The sequence below is a fragment of the Epinephelus lanceolatus genome, chromosome 22, assembly GCF_041903045.1.
Source record: "Epinephelus lanceolatus isolate andai-2023 chromosome 22, ASM4190304v1, whole genome shotgun sequence".
Classification (NCBI taxonomy): domain Eukaryota; kingdom Metazoa; phylum Chordata; class Actinopteri; order Perciformes; family Serranidae; genus Epinephelus; species Epinephelus lanceolatus.
This window is the reverse complement of record NC_135755.1, coordinates 8,684,398-8,699,613: the sequence shown is the minus strand read 5'-3', so window position 1 is coordinate 8,699,613 and position 15,216 is coordinate 8,684,398. Positions and strand designations below refer to the sequence as shown.

Here is a 15,216-nt window from a genome sequence, read left to right as displayed (position 1 = left end):
GTCCATTTGTCACTCACTTTACAGCAGGAAACTGCACTTCAAAATAAAAGCTCTGTGACAGAAATTCACTGTACTTCAAAATGAAGTGTTTTTTACACCCACACAGGAGTCACTTGCCATCCATTCATAATGGACCTGGGACCAACTTTTGGACCAGGACCCACCAGTTGGGAACCACTGAATTAAAGCATATAGTGTGATCTGACACAACATACAAGATAAAAAAAAATTGCACAGTGTCTTCCAAGCCTTTTAAATTTACCTTGGCTTGAGTGCTATCTCACCATCCCACTCTGGATATCTGTGGAAAAAGAACAATTCAAACAAACTTATTAAAACAGTAAAAAGGCTACATTCTGAAATCAAAAGCCACAGTGAGGCAGGCGGCCATGAAGCAGTTGTATTTGGGTGATGTTTCTGTAGTCACATCTTAAGTGATCACGGATTTGTACAAGTTCTGAAGACTATAACAACAGAACCAGAAGGGGTACCTTGGAAAACCAATTATGAACCCTGACAGAGGTTCCACTCGCCTAGGATTCAAGAAAGACCTTTCAATAGGGCTGCAACTAACAATTATTTTCATTGTCAACTACTTTGTCGATTATTTCTTCGATTAGTCGACTAATCATTTTATCGAAAAATGTGTTAAAATGTTGAAAAATGTCGGTCTGTCTGTCTCTCCCAAACCCCAAAATTATGTCATCTCATGGCTTGTTTCGTACTCACGCCAAAGGGTTTCAGTTCACCGTCATGGGAGAATGTGTTAAGCTGCCAATATTTGAATGTATGATGCTGCAGTAAGAGTATTTTGGGGTACTTAATAGTACTTTTCAATGAAAAAAATGACTCAAACCGATTAGTCGACTACTAAAATAGTCACCGACCAACTATTTTAATAGTTGATTAGTTATTGGGTAGTTGACTAATCGTTGCAGCCCTAATACAGTAATTTGGCACTTTCCTTGGCGGGAATTTCCTGAAAATGTTTCAGAAAAAAAAAAGAAAATGATTTTGATAAAAAAAAAAAAATCTAACAAGATCTTTGAAGGGAAAAGATAAAAAGACTGACTGTGTTCGAAGGACTCTGCAGCTCTCAAGGTGAAGGCTGGTGTTCTGGTGGGAGATCCAATCCTAGTAGTCAGAACAACAAACACAGCATTTAGATAGGCCGCATTATTATTACAACTGTTTCACCTACAACAGCTTCAATATCTCAACTGTCATTTTTGTGATTATCTGACGACAGATATTTTATTCAACATCACAGCACAGTTGAAGAAACAGTTCCTGAGAACTCTTGTCCTTTTCTTCAAAGGTTTGTTCATCTTTATTGGTCTGTTGAGTCTGCCAAGTCCAAGTGTCCAACTCCATTTCTCTGCTCTTGAGTATGAGTCAGTTTGTGTTGACAAATGTTAATATCGAAAGGCCAAACCTTAAAAGATTAAAAAAAATTCCAATTTTTTTGAATCTTCATCCAACAGTGGTCAACCAAATAACGGGAACAACCGTGAGCCCAAGTGAGGAGCTGACACATTAGCCAACAGTAGGCTAAATAAAAATTTCAAAGTGTTTGAATCATGGCTTCGATAAAAGTCAAAAAGTAGTAAGAAATACATGTGAAAACAGTATCATGTGGACAAAATTATTCGGGACATAAAATCCTTCTAATTTTGACAACTCTTGCCTTAAACTTGAATTCAAGGGCAACAGTTCTTAATCATGAAATACAACAAATACAGGAGTGCCAGCAACAAACAACCACAGTGAAGATTTCTTCATGAGTTCATGGTATTGAAATGTCTCTTGTTCTTCGGTCTTGAGTTGAGTTTCCTGAGTTTTATTGAGGGTCATCTCAGAAGAGGCCACTATCAGGATGGATCAGGACAAAAAACCTCAAGTGGGGACATCTGGAGTCGGCGGGAAGATGTGGAAACTGGAGAGAGGAGGAGTCTGATTTGTCCGTTATTTAATTTAGCCAAAATGTAAAATGCAGTGTCCCCAAGACCAATGATCAAAAAAATAAAAAAATCTTGATGATTTGTAAAGTATGATACTGGTGACTTTTGGTTTATGATATTTGTGGTGGTAATTGGAATTCCTCTGTGGGTCACAAAAATGCTTAAAAATACAATAAAAAGGGAGTTTGGCTCCATAATAATAGCAAGCACAACAACAACAAAAAAAAAACAAATATCTACTGTTATATATGAAATGAATTAAGGTAGCAAACGGTGTCACTGACAGCTCCAACAGTAAGAAAAAGATACAAATCTTATATTCAATGACAACTGTTCAAAAATTCAAACTGAATAAAAAATACAAATAAAAAAACAAACGAGAAAACAGGGAAACAGCCATCTTCAATCACCCTTTGATGCACAGTTCTTCAGATTAGCAGTTTCTTCCTCATCAAGTCGTCTAAGTCCTTGGTTCATTTTCAACAACTGTCTCAGAAGTTGGTGAAATCTCACCATTTTACATGAAATCATGCAACACTCATTAGTCACTGTAAATCAGGCAATGGCCATTACATACCAATGACTCTGATCTTCATGCATCTAAACTAGACAATGATGCTCTAACAATAGTCTTGAATCAATCCAATGAAATGAAAAACAAAACAGACATTGTAACCCTAAATTATGAATAACAATAAATAGTAAGATGTGACTGACATCTTTAAAGCAATTTTGGAGCAAAATATTTACTTAGTATTAACATTTCGTCAGTTGTTCATCTGTTAACATTAAAAAACCCTCCCGCAGTTTGAAATCCAAGATGTTTTTTTGCAAAATGGTACACAGGGTGTATGTGGTGGCAGGCTTATCACTACATTTCATAGTTATAACTCATCACTTCAAATTCAAACAATATTTTACATAACCCTTTCAAGTAGGCTTGAAGGTATCACCCTTAAAAGATTTTTTTCCAAAATCAAACCCTTCAGTACTTCTCCAAAAATAAAAAATAAAAATTTAGATCGGCATTTCACCATAAAAAAACAAACAAAAAAACACATTATAGATTCTGAAATAAACAACCCAAAATTTCCTTATGGGAGGGAAAACAGAGTGCAGACTTCCACTCACCTTCATACGAGTACATTCTCTGTTACACAAAGAGCAGGTATGTGGAAAGATTTTTGGCGTGGTTGCTGCATAGTCATGCATCATGGCTGCCGTTGGAAGACCCTTGGTCACAACCATCTTTGCCGGAGGCTGCCATTTGGAAGGCGGCTGCGTCTGAGGAATGATGTTCATTAGGCTTGGGATTGGCTGTGGCAGAGCTGGAGGGCCAACGATGGGGCGGGGACAACCAGGGACAAACACTGGACGTTGCATGGCATCTGTGATGTTTGGGGTGCGAGAGGCAGGGGGAACAGAAATAACTGGAGGCCACACAGCTTGTCCCGCCTGCGATACTGGCTGCTTTGGTGTCTGCTGCTTCTGGTGCTGCTGCATCGGCTGCTTCTGCAACTGCTGCTGAGGCTGCTGCTTTTTCATCTGCTCAGCAACTGTCGACCCTTGTCCTTGAGTTTTACTCAGATCCTTAGTGCCTCTGGCATTATTACTGTTGATGAGCACAAGGCCAGGTCGGCAGGGATGCACACCATGGTACAGAGTGGAGAGTGGCTGGGTTTTCGATGTTGATTGACGATCATCCTCTGGTTCTTTTAAAGGAGCAGGTTTGGGGACTTCAGACTTGAGAACTCTGATGTCTGTGTCTTTCTTTGGCAGAGAGAAAGAGCTGAGGATTGTTTGGGAAGTCTGGTTTGGTTGGCTCTGCAATCGTTTGGTCTGATCATTGCTTGGTGGAGCCACAGAGCTCAGTATTGAACCGTATGAAGAGCTGAGACTGGAAACAGAACTCGGCTGGTCACGTGAAGAACTAAAGGCACTGCTTTTCACCTCTGTTGTATGTTTTTGGGGTGCTTCTCGATTGTGTCTGCTGCCATCATAAGTGTTCATTAGCAACATACTTTCATTCCCACCGCTGTTAGCTCTGCTGCTACTGGTCCTTCCAATCTCATCCCCAACCCCTCCAGTATATTTCCCAGTATGTCCATAGTCAATCACTTTACTGGGCTGGAGAATAGCCGATGAAATTTCCTCCTGGCGCAGCAATACCCCTCCAGAACTACTCAAACTGTGACTTTCAATTCCTCTCACGCTTCCAGTGGGTTGGGGTTCAGGTTTTGACTGAACTGCAGCTGTAGCTTTCTTGGTCTTCTCAACGCGGATTTGCCGCAAGATGTACGGCAGGTTAGCAGGAGTGATCTGGTCTTCAGGAAAGGAGATAAGATGTTGCAAGTCCTCTTTTTCAAGTCCAAAGTGCAGAAGGATGTTCGAAGCTGATTCAGAGGTGTACTTGGGTCGACTTGACTCTGCGGGCGCAGCAGGTCTGTCTGGCACTGGACAGTCAAAATCACCTAACCCTGGAATGGACTGCATATCATGTTTTCTTTCACCGAAGACATTCAACCTACCATCACCACCACCAGCATAGTTGGATGAAGCAGATGATGAATAAAATTCAGAGGAGTCATCAGCAGTGGGCCTTTTGTAGTTTGATGACCACTCCGAAGAGCTACGGCCACTTTCAAAGCCCGACTGTCTATGTCCTAGAGAGGAAGAGGTTGAGGACATTGGGTAGGAGGTCATCCCTGTGCCTGAGGAGGGGAACTCATCAATTTGAGTGCTGGTAAAGCGAGTTCCCTGGTCTATGGGCTGATGCATCGGTTTGCCAAGAAGCCTCACCTCCTCTCTCGCTCTGCTAATATGCATGTCTACAGACCTCTCTAGGTTTTTGTCTATTGTGGCCCTTCTCTGTTCAGGCCTGTAGTTCATTGACTGAGGCAGCAGCAATGGGAGTGTCCCCCCGGAGTTGGTGGGAGTCGCAGAAGCTCCAGAAGAGCTGACGCTGGGCCCAGCTCCAGGGCCAGAGGATGCCCTTTGAGGGTCCCTCGCTACCTGTATACTGGAGAGTCCATACTGTCCCTGGGTGGAACTTTGGTTCCCAGAGGCATAGGGGTTATACAGGGGATGGGACATGGTATTAACAATCTTCAGAAGATTAAGAAGATTGATGGCCGCAGCAGTTGGGGAGGGGGCTGTTGTTGGTATGTACGGAGCAGGTGTGTTGGCGTTGGCTGTCAAAGTCGTGGCTCGGTTGCCAACAGTGAGAGCATTGTTTATCTGTGTCAGTGCTAGCTGGGCCTTAAGTTGAGCCAGCCGCAAGGAGGCAGCCTGCTGTCCAATCAGGAGCGATCTCCCTGGTAGCCCTCCAAGTAGGGGGCTTGTTAGGGGCCCTGAAGCAGTAGAGGGGGCACAACGCTCCGATAGCAATGCAAAGCTGAAAAGTCAAAAAACAAAGCAAGGGATTATTGAATGGGACTGGACTTCAGCTTCTTGGATGGGTAAAATCCATCATCTGGAAGATCTCGTCCTGTTTTGTCCAATCTGGTGCTGTCAGATACACATTCATTTCATCTATTTCACTTCCAGGTCTTCACTAGCAAGAAAGAACAAAGAAGGAAAATGTAACAAGGCATGGATAACACGAGAAAACAAGGTCACTGCTGTTAACAGGAAACATACAGAACTGACACAATCTCATTTATTTCTTTTCCATGCTCACCTCAAGTGAAAACGGTTGACACTGGCACCAGCAGACAGACAAAGCACACACAAAACTGCGATTTTCATTTCAGAATGTCACACCAGATCATACTGAAAGATTCAGATGAGCATGAAAGACACTGTGCTGAATGTTGGTAGTAAAGGCCAGTCTAAGTAGGATTTAACTTCCAGAGTGACTCTGAATCTCAATTATTTGGGTAAGAGGTTAGATAATGTCACAAAATGGAATCATGCAGATTGTATCACCATCAGGGTTTGCACTATTTACAATACACTGGCCTTAAAATGATCAATGGCAATTTTAAAAAAAGAAATTGTTTTGCAATATCTTAAACTGCAGATGCAGGAGAAAGTCCAAAACTTCTTTACAACTTAAAAAGGTCCAAGAATCACAGAAAAAAACTTGAAAATGAATATCCACACTCTGCATTCCCAAACTTTCCAGGGACTTCTACTCCCGCCCCTCCACTTACACAGAGAAACCTATTTCTTGCAGTTTTTTTCATTCAGAATTTCGATCACAGAGCACAATGTCTATTAGGTAACAAAACTGAGGTCACTGTCTGGCACAACTGGTGCAAAGCGGCAACTCTCCGACAGTGCAGAATCATAAAAACTTTGTGTTTTTGTACTGTTGTTTCATAAGCCCATTTCACACATGCACTGCAAACCTGAAATTATCTAGACCAGTGGTTCCCAACCGTTCCAGCCATGGAGTCCAGATTTCTCCTTAGTCATTAGTTCAAGGTCCACACAGTTTAACACATTCAGCGTCATACGTGCGTGTAGTCATGTCATCGAGCTAGTGTGCTGTTTCTATCAAACACCTGTTGGTTAGTCAGTCACTCTACGGCAGGAAACTGCACTTAAAAACAAAAGCTCTGAACCGGAAATTCATTGTACTAAAAAAATAATATTAGATTTTCACAAACTTGACACGTTTGCAAGTCACTTGTGGTCCATTCAGAATCGTCCTGCAACCCGCTTTTGGACTAAGACCCACCAGTTGGGAATCACTGATCTAGACTATCTACTCAGAGGAGCTGAATGTGATAACGCAGATGTCCAAATCAGTTGGATTGGACATTAAACTGACTTTACCCTGCCAGCTCCTTAATAAGAATGTCTGATTGAGCCCATGTGTCAACAGTGCAGGCGCTTGTCCAAAGAATTCACAGAGAGTAAGTGGGCATGTTGATGACGCTTCTTTTGAGAAACCGCAAGATTACAAACATCTAAACGTGAAGAAGAAGGATAACTTAACAAGGATGGCAAAGAAATTGTCTAACTAGAGAAATGACAAGATTCGGGAACTAAAGGCAAATGTCGAAATCGTCAGCCCAATTCAAGGAACAGCAAGAAACTCTGTTGTTTGTGATCAAATTACAAAATGGCCATGGGACTTCGGTGTGATCCCAGTCATGTCCTGCCTCCTGCACATGCTACCCAGGCTTCACCCCATGCCTAAACCAGAGTATTTCCAGTGATAAGGCTTCTGACACAGACAGTCTCCTATTGTGTGCTACAAGTGTGAAAGGGAATCTCTGGACAATGCCCGGACCTGATTCTCTCAACACTGTCCAGAGTTGTTATGACAACTTTTTAACTCTGAACCAACTCTGACAGCAACACGTTGATAGTCACTGTTAGAACAAACTAGATTCAGGCAGCATTTAGACTGTCTTTGACTGTGGCTGAAAAAAATGCAGCTGGTGATGCAGTGGGTGTGCAAATAACGCAAGACTGTCCTGCAAAAAAAACAAGTGGATTCTGGCTCAACATTTGCCAGACCACGTTTACGACATGCAGCAAAGGGCAGCCGTACCTATCAAATATGTTCAAATGCACTCTGATGAGGAAAAACTGCAGGAGCTGTTATGCTAATTATGTTGTTGTGGCAACATCATCGCTGTCTGGATTATGTTTCTTTCAGGTCACCAAACTCTACATTCATGTACCGTGCAGGCTTCAGAATGAGGTAGTTGGGGTGGATGGCTGGCAAACAAAGTGCAGGACCTTGACAAAAAGGGCGCATTCACACCAGGATAGTCCAGCTTGGTCACCACAAAAACACCAAACACCAAAATGCACTGCACTTTTGTCACTTCCTCTCTTTGGTTCACTTCCTCTCTTTGGTAGTTGAAGAAGACCGCAGGAGACTGGATTACACACAATAGTAAAGGCTCAATCGAGAAGAATCACAGATGAACATACAAAGTGTAACACAGTGTATTTTGTCCAGAGATTCAGAGGGTGTACTTGTCTAAACCTTGTATTTAACCGAAAAAGTTTTCTGTGGAGAATCACTACATGTTCCCAGAATGGACCTGCGATCTGTACCAATCTGTAAGTACATTAAGTTTCTATTGGTGACTTAAAACAACCAAGTATGCTTACCTTGCTTGCTCTTAATCAGTAGTCCTCAACTGGTGTAGCCATGGGGTCCAGATTTCCCCTTAGCCATTAGTTCAAGGTCCCACAGTTTAATACATGCAGCGTCATACTTGCTTTTGGCCATGTCGTTGAGCTAGTTTGCTGTCTCTGTCAAGTAGCTGTTGGTTTGTCACGCACTCTACAGCAGGAAAAAAAAATACTATACTAAAATTAAGTGTTTTTTTTTTTTTACAAACTTGACACATTCACAAGTCACTTGTGGGCCATTAAGAATGGGCCCATGACCCACTTCTGGACCCTGGCCCACCAGTTGGGAACCACTGCTCTAAATCACCTTGCCTGTCTCACGTGCCATGCACAACACATATCTAGGAAGAGACAGTACAGTAAGTCTGCTGAATCTGGAGCACGGGGCAACCTTTCTTTCTCTGACCTTGTTCTCATAAGAGCAAGCCTGGACACGTTCTTCACATCCTCAGCGGAGAACATGTCCAAGCTGCCCATCTATGCGGATATATATATGTATATATATATATATGTATATATATATATATATATATTTTTTTTTTTTTATTTTTTATTTATTTTTTTTTTTTTTTTAAATTCAAGATCAGGAATTATCATCAAGATATTTTATTAGCTCACCAAAAACTTTCTGCTCCCTGGCCATCTTTCATAACTTTATTTATGAAAGATGGCCAGGGAGCAGAAAGTTTTTGGTGAGCTAATAAAATATCTTGATGATAATTCCTGATCTTGACTTCATGAATCAGCCATTCCTTGTCCAATGTGGTGCTTTCAAAGTGAGCAACAGGAAGTACAAATACATCAGCCAACAAAAGTTCAACTCGCAACACCAGCACTTGCAGCGTGTCGCATGCAGTTTTTCAGGACACCTCTCATGTCAGTTTCAAATCCAAAATATTTTCTCACCACGTCTCCTCGTTACCCCAGAACACATGAACTTTGTAGCTAACAAATACATTGAGCGCTGCTCAGTCCCTCCCATCTCCTGAAAAATGATCTCCGTCATATTGCCAACACCGGCCTTCGCTCACAGCTGGTCAACCACTAGTGGCTACAGTAGTCCGGTAATAGACATAATATCACATTGATCATGTTGTCAAATTGTTAATTATTAATGCAATGCATGTTGGATTTAGCGCCATGATGCTGTCAGAACAGGTTGCCATTTAATGCTACTTTATAACTTGCCGGAACTGTTATAGCAACTAATGTCAGATAAGCCCGTTTGTATAAAATCAAAACGGTTTACGCTTGTGCGCCGGACCAGAGCAGCAACACTAGAAACTGGACCAACTGTACTGAGCACATGGACCCCAAATACAAATGTTGGCTGGGTACTGTTATTACGTAACATAAAATGTTGAAATATCACATACATCCAATGATACAACTTCATGTCACTAAAAACCTCCCAACTTTAACCAGCAAGACAAAAAAAAAAAAAAAACCTCCTTTGAGGTGTACGTTAAGTGTAGCCTTCTTTTTTCAGACACTTACGACAATGTTTAAGACATTTATTCTGATATACTCTGAACGTTAATGACTTAACTGACCAGAGTAAATTAATATCATTGATGTCAGGTTTGAAGTTCTAAATCAGTGATACTCAACTTACGGCCCACAGGCCAAATTCGGCCCCCGATAGGATGCCAGGTGACACTCCCAACCATTTTCTAAACTACATGAAAATAAACTAATTAAATCACAGTGGAAATTGTTTATGTACTTTTAGTTAAGTGTCAGAGTGCATAAAAAAACCCATCAAAATAGAGCTTGTTTATCAAAGCAATGCCAGTGGAGGATCCCCCGCATCCCCGACAGAGGTCCTAGAAAAGTCCCTGATGTCTTCAAATCCTAGAAACTTCCCTCGCTCACTCAATAGGGCTCAAAAGGGCATGTGACTTCGCAATGGATTGTGTGTAACCAGCGCCATTTTTACAGGCAAATTGTTTTGTTTACATTGCGCTGTGCCGGGAGAGAGACGTGAAGCGAGAGATTTATATGGACCGGGCAAAGGAAAAGTGTGTCGGATGGTACCAAGACAAGCTGGACCCTGTTCTGAAGGCTCGGTACCTTGACAAAATCCAGAAAATAGGTGGAGTGGATCCGTATGAGCACGGAGACTGGACTCGGGATTTAAAAGCCCTGCCACCGTTGACTGAAGCTGAGCTTGTCCTCTATCTCGTCAACGGTATAAGCTATTATACCGGCGACAAATTTAGGAATGCCAAATCTTTAAGGACTCATGGGCAAGCAAACTTTGGGTGGGTGCAGGACCTCCGAATTTTACGCCTTAAAGAGAAGACCGTCGTCATTTCAGAGGTATGTAAACTTTACAAGCCTCACTGTGTCCCACCTCCGTGTGGTGCTGCCTGTTTGCTTGCTCAGGTTTTGACTAACATATCTTGGTGTCTGCTGGACCAATTTATTTCAAACAAAAAATATTTTGAAGCCTGAAATCCACTCTGCATTTATGTGGTAAATATGTATGGGCTTCTCAGTTATTTATTTCAGAATTAGGGCATTTTCCCACCATAAATCTCTAACTCTCCATCGTCATACATGGGTGGGCACAATATCGAGTTTATCTTTATTTTTAACGTTCACTTCTTAACCACAATTTAGGACAAGTTTACTCCTGTGGAGACAACTGAGAAACAACGATTTTAGTGATATCAAGATGTGTACTTTTTTTCTTTTTTTAAAAATGGGATTAAAAGTACTGACTGCATAGCTGTGTTAGATTTGTCCCTAGTTCTATTTCAGTTTTTGCTATCAAAATATATCACATTATGTAGCCCATCAATCTTCTTCCCGTAGCGATCGTGAGAACGGTTGCAGTTAATGACACAGCAAGTCTGCACCAATTTCAAACGATAGTTACTTTTAAAATGCTAAAACAACAACAGAAGACAAGCGTAGTGTCGCGAAACGTAAACAACTTTCCAACTGCCTGCAAAGCCCACAATGCATCATAGTTTTTCCACTTCCACTACGTCACCCTTTTGAGCCCTATAGACCTCTGAAATGATGGCTATGCCCCTGGTTGTGAGAGCATGTAAAGGCATTTGGAGTAGCCTGGTTCCAGACCATAGACCCCGCTCAATCAACTGAGTAGGCTTGTCTAGTGATGTGACTTGCCATGCCGAGGCTTCGAAGCGTGTGTCGAGTAATCCAGGAAGTGTTTCCGCGATGTGCGTATCAAGGCTTGTGTCGTTTCAGACGAGTGACGTCATTGGTGACGTCCGAAGCCTCGCTGGCCGGCTGTACCACCTGACTGGTTCGGGAAGTGGTTCAGATCTATATATACAAACCACTAAGTGTAATAGCTTTTTTTGTCCAGTAGATGGCTTAGTAGAGCAAATGAAGCATCAAGAAGCTTTGCCCTTGAGTGAACCAATTTGATGAAAAGCTTCAATGCTTCATGAAGCTTCATCTGCCCATCACTAGGCTTGTCTCACTGGTCTGGCATACTTCAATGAATTTGCGATTTATCTTGTCCAAACGATGGACAGACCAATGAACGCTGGGGGTCTAGCGATTAGCCAATCAGTGCCACGCTGATGTCAAGCTGTACGCCAGTGGGTAACTGGTGAGGATAGCAACAATGGCGACCGCTACAGATCCTAGAGACCACATTAACGATGCTATCGAGGTATTTTGCCACTACTCGCGTTAATGGACGACGGAGACATTTTAAACGGGCAATGCTCGCTTGTTTTCGGCAGCCCCGAGGCATGGATACTAATGACATCAGATTCTGGGTGAGTCGTTGATCTCTACTGATTGGTTAGGGAAAAATCAAATTCCCTCCCCCTTGTAAATCGCCTTCAATGAAGGCCATGCCAGACTGAAGGTTCTGGGAGCTTCAGTCTGACACTCAGGCTACATTTGGAGAGCTTACTTGCATAGTCTAAAATATATATCATGAAATGCTCTTTAGACTACAATAAAACACAAAATATAGTATTATTCCCAAAATAATATTTTAGTTGAGCTGAATGCAGGTTCACTTGTGAAGGCCCTGCAAGTCAAGGTGGCTTTGATTGAATGTAGGTATTGACCATCTCCAGAATGCTACCCCTAAACCCAGCAGAATGCAGGAAACCACATCTACCACCCCAAAATCCGTTAGGATGCGGAGGATCAGGATCGCATCCACCAAATCAGTTGACAAACAAATATTTTAAGTGTCGGCCTAAACGACTAACTTGTGGTCGCCCCCGCTGAATCTCACTCCAAGGTTTTTCGAAAAGTTGACAGCCCTGTGGTCTAATGGTGGAGTAGCTAACATGCTACCTGAGTCCACGCGTTACCGATACTTACGTTAGCTCTGTGCAGGTTTTACGGTAGAAGGAAAAACGGGCAAAACTGTCCAAATGTTGTCAAACGGCTGCTTTTCTCGTCTACCGTTAAACACCAGCTGAAGTAGCTAAACTAGTCTGACGTACTACTGCTAGCAAGCAAGCGCTAACGGTCGTCTTCGGGAGGGCCCGGTATACAAACACAGTTTCCGGTTGACAAACATAAAGAGTCGCAGTTGAAGCACGCAGTTTTCCGCGTAACAACGGGTTTTTGTTTGCATACCTGCCGTTATTAGTGTGAATCTCGCATCTGTGGTGTGTTCAGAGTCATCCTCGGGATGTTAGCAGGCAGGAAAGCTAACTACTGTAACCTTAACTTCCGGTTATGGTTGCCGGCCTTCAAAATAAAAGCCTGAACCTTTGAGGACGAGCTGAGATTGAGGTTACAGTCTGCTGTCATCCAGTAAAGTCATGTAAATAAGTAACACTGCTTTGTTATAATATTCATAAACATACAACATCTGTACAAATACAGAACAAAAATAATAGGCAACCTTGGTGAAGACGAGGAAAAATAAATACACGAAATAAAATAGACCAGGGGAAGATGAATAAATAGGAATTATATTTGGAAAAAATATAAATAAATCAAAACACCAGGCATATGAAATGTGACAACCTGGAGCAAAAACATTGAAATCCAAAACAAGAACCATAACAGTAACACTAAGTACAGTAACCACATTCACAACCGGCGCAGGCCGGCACGGCAATGCAGTGGTTAGCATTGTGGCCTCAATTGTGGTAGGAACATTTTTAATTCCACGATTATTTGAGATTAATTGATCACAAAAGCAATTGATAATTGTAGTTGTTTTTGACCATTTTTTTTTGTGATGTAGTATTTCACTGTTGTGCATTTGGGTACTTTGAAGAAACGCACCGGAATTGCTGTTCCCGTAAATAATTTTGTGATGTCGCATCAGGTCATATGAAGTAGGTTTGTATTTATGAGAATATATTGGGCTTAAAAATGTAATTTAATTTGATCTGAAAAACCTTCACAGGGAACCTATTTGTCACCATTCACACGTGGGAATTATAAGTGTGTGACACATCACATTATATTATTTATTATTATATTATATTATATTATATATTTTATTTATTCATTATTTCTGTTTAAATGGATACATTACTGGTGCTTTGATGTAATTTTAAAAACTTTAAAACAATTTCTTGAATAATTTGTTGTTTATTATTCAATATTAGTAAATAAAGGCAAACATTTATGTTATTATTGTGCGCAGATATAAATACAGGTATGCCTTGAGAAAACCACTGCTGTATTGTACGGATGTTTGCTTTTTGTTAAGTGACTGAATGCACGTTACTGGCCTGTTCATTTAGCACTCTGTTTCATTTTTTCCCCAGTGACTCTTTTGTTGTCATTATTTTTCCACACAGTGGCGCTATTCTCACAGAAATCCCTTAAATGCATTTCATGTAGGGCCCACAATGGCAACATAAGTTACAGACAACATAGAGCAAAAATGTACAGCTCTAAAACAAGCAGTATAAAACACTAGATGAGATTACTACAAAGAAAAGCCAAAAAGTATGTTAATATAACTTAATATAAACTTTATCTGTTTGAACTTAGGGCAGCAATGTGAGGCAGTGGTTAGCATTGTAGCCTCACAGCAAGAGCATTACTGGTTTGAACTCAGGGTAAAGGAGCTCCTCTGTGCAGAGTTTGCATGTTGCGTGTCAGCGTAGGTTTTCTCCAAGACCTCTGGTTTCCTCCCACAGTCACATGCAGGTTAATTAGTGACTCTAAATTGTCCATAGTTGTGAATGGTTGTCTGTCTCTGTGTGTCAGCCCTGTGATAGTCTGGTGACCTGTACCGGGTGTAACCCGCCTCTCGCCAAATGTCAGCTGGGATAGGCTCCAGCTCCCCCACGACCCTCAAGAGGATGAAGCGGTTATGGAAAAGGAATGAGTTTGAACATTTGTACTGTATTAAATTAAATACAGGTTGAAAAAGAGTTGCAAATCATTGCACTCTGTTTTTACTTACATTTCAAACAGCGTCACAACTTTTTTGGAACTAAGGTTTTACACATATTTCATTTACTAATTTCAATTATTTTTTAAATTATGGGCTGCCATGTGTTATTTTAACTTTAGTACACAGTGCACTGGTGTACTTGTGTCTGATTCTACTGATTGTGAATTCATCTCTGACGGACTTACATGAGCTCTAAAAAGAAGGCGATAAGTCCTCCCTCTGCAATTAAAAACATGAATCAGCGAGGATTTCGTTGAGCCAACCAAAACACTTCCGGATTCCCCAGATGGATTTAGCGACACACCACCAGACACATCCCGTACTCTGAGCCAGCGTGTGAGCCCTAAGTCTTTGATAATAAACAGCTATTGACTTTACAGACTGTTGAATCAACAGTTTATCAAAAGGTGATGATGAATATTTTCATTAAAGGATCATTCTCTGTCGGGGATTGCAGCAAATTAATAATATATCCCTTTTATCCCCTCCCCAGGACCACAGGGCTTAACACCGGACCGCAACACAACAGCTGACTGGCAGCTCTCCGGCCGTGTGTGTGTGCGCAAGAGTGTGTCTGGGAGGGGAGGTTGAGCCAAAAGACGTTTATTTTCGGCTGTCATCACTACCCTGACGGAGGCCTGGTCTCATGGCAGTGACCTCAGCGGGGAACACACACACACACACAGGTTTAGACATAAAAATGGATTTGTTACAAATTTGGTTTGAGTGTGAATTTGATTTAATTTACCACACACACACACACACATACACACACAC

At 41.6% G+C, this 15,216-nt stretch overlaps 1 protein-coding gene across 7 annotated transcripts in view; it reads right to left on the bottom strand.

Annotated features, from left to right (window-relative positions):
- The window catches only part of LOC144458271 (uncharacterized), a 43,934-nt gene extending 31,195 nt beyond the window's left edge, over nucleotides 1-12,739 (bottom strand). For 4 of the 7 annotated variants that reach the window (XM_078164565.1, XM_078164568.1, XM_078164569.1 and 1 more), the window contains exons 1-5: nucleotides 12,651-12,739; nucleotides 8,040-8,214; nucleotides 3,093-5,355; nucleotides 1,073-1,134; nucleotides 263-301 (exon numbers count right to left, since the gene is read on the bottom strand). In XM_078164565.1, the coding sequence (XP_078020691.1) occupies nucleotides 263-301; nucleotides 1,073-1,134; nucleotides 3,093-5,054 (2,063 nt within the window). In that variant the 5' untranslated portion in view covers nucleotides 5,055-5,355; nucleotides 8,040-8,214; nucleotides 12,651-12,739. The remainder of the gene's footprint in view (nucleotides 1-262; nucleotides 302-1,072; nucleotides 1,135-3,092; nucleotides 5,356-8,039; nucleotides 8,215-12,650) is intronic. The other 3 variants (XM_078164570.1, XM_078164566.1, XM_078164571.1) reach the window with 3 other exon arrangements.
- Nucleotides 12,740-15,216: the final 2,477 nt, after the last annotated feature.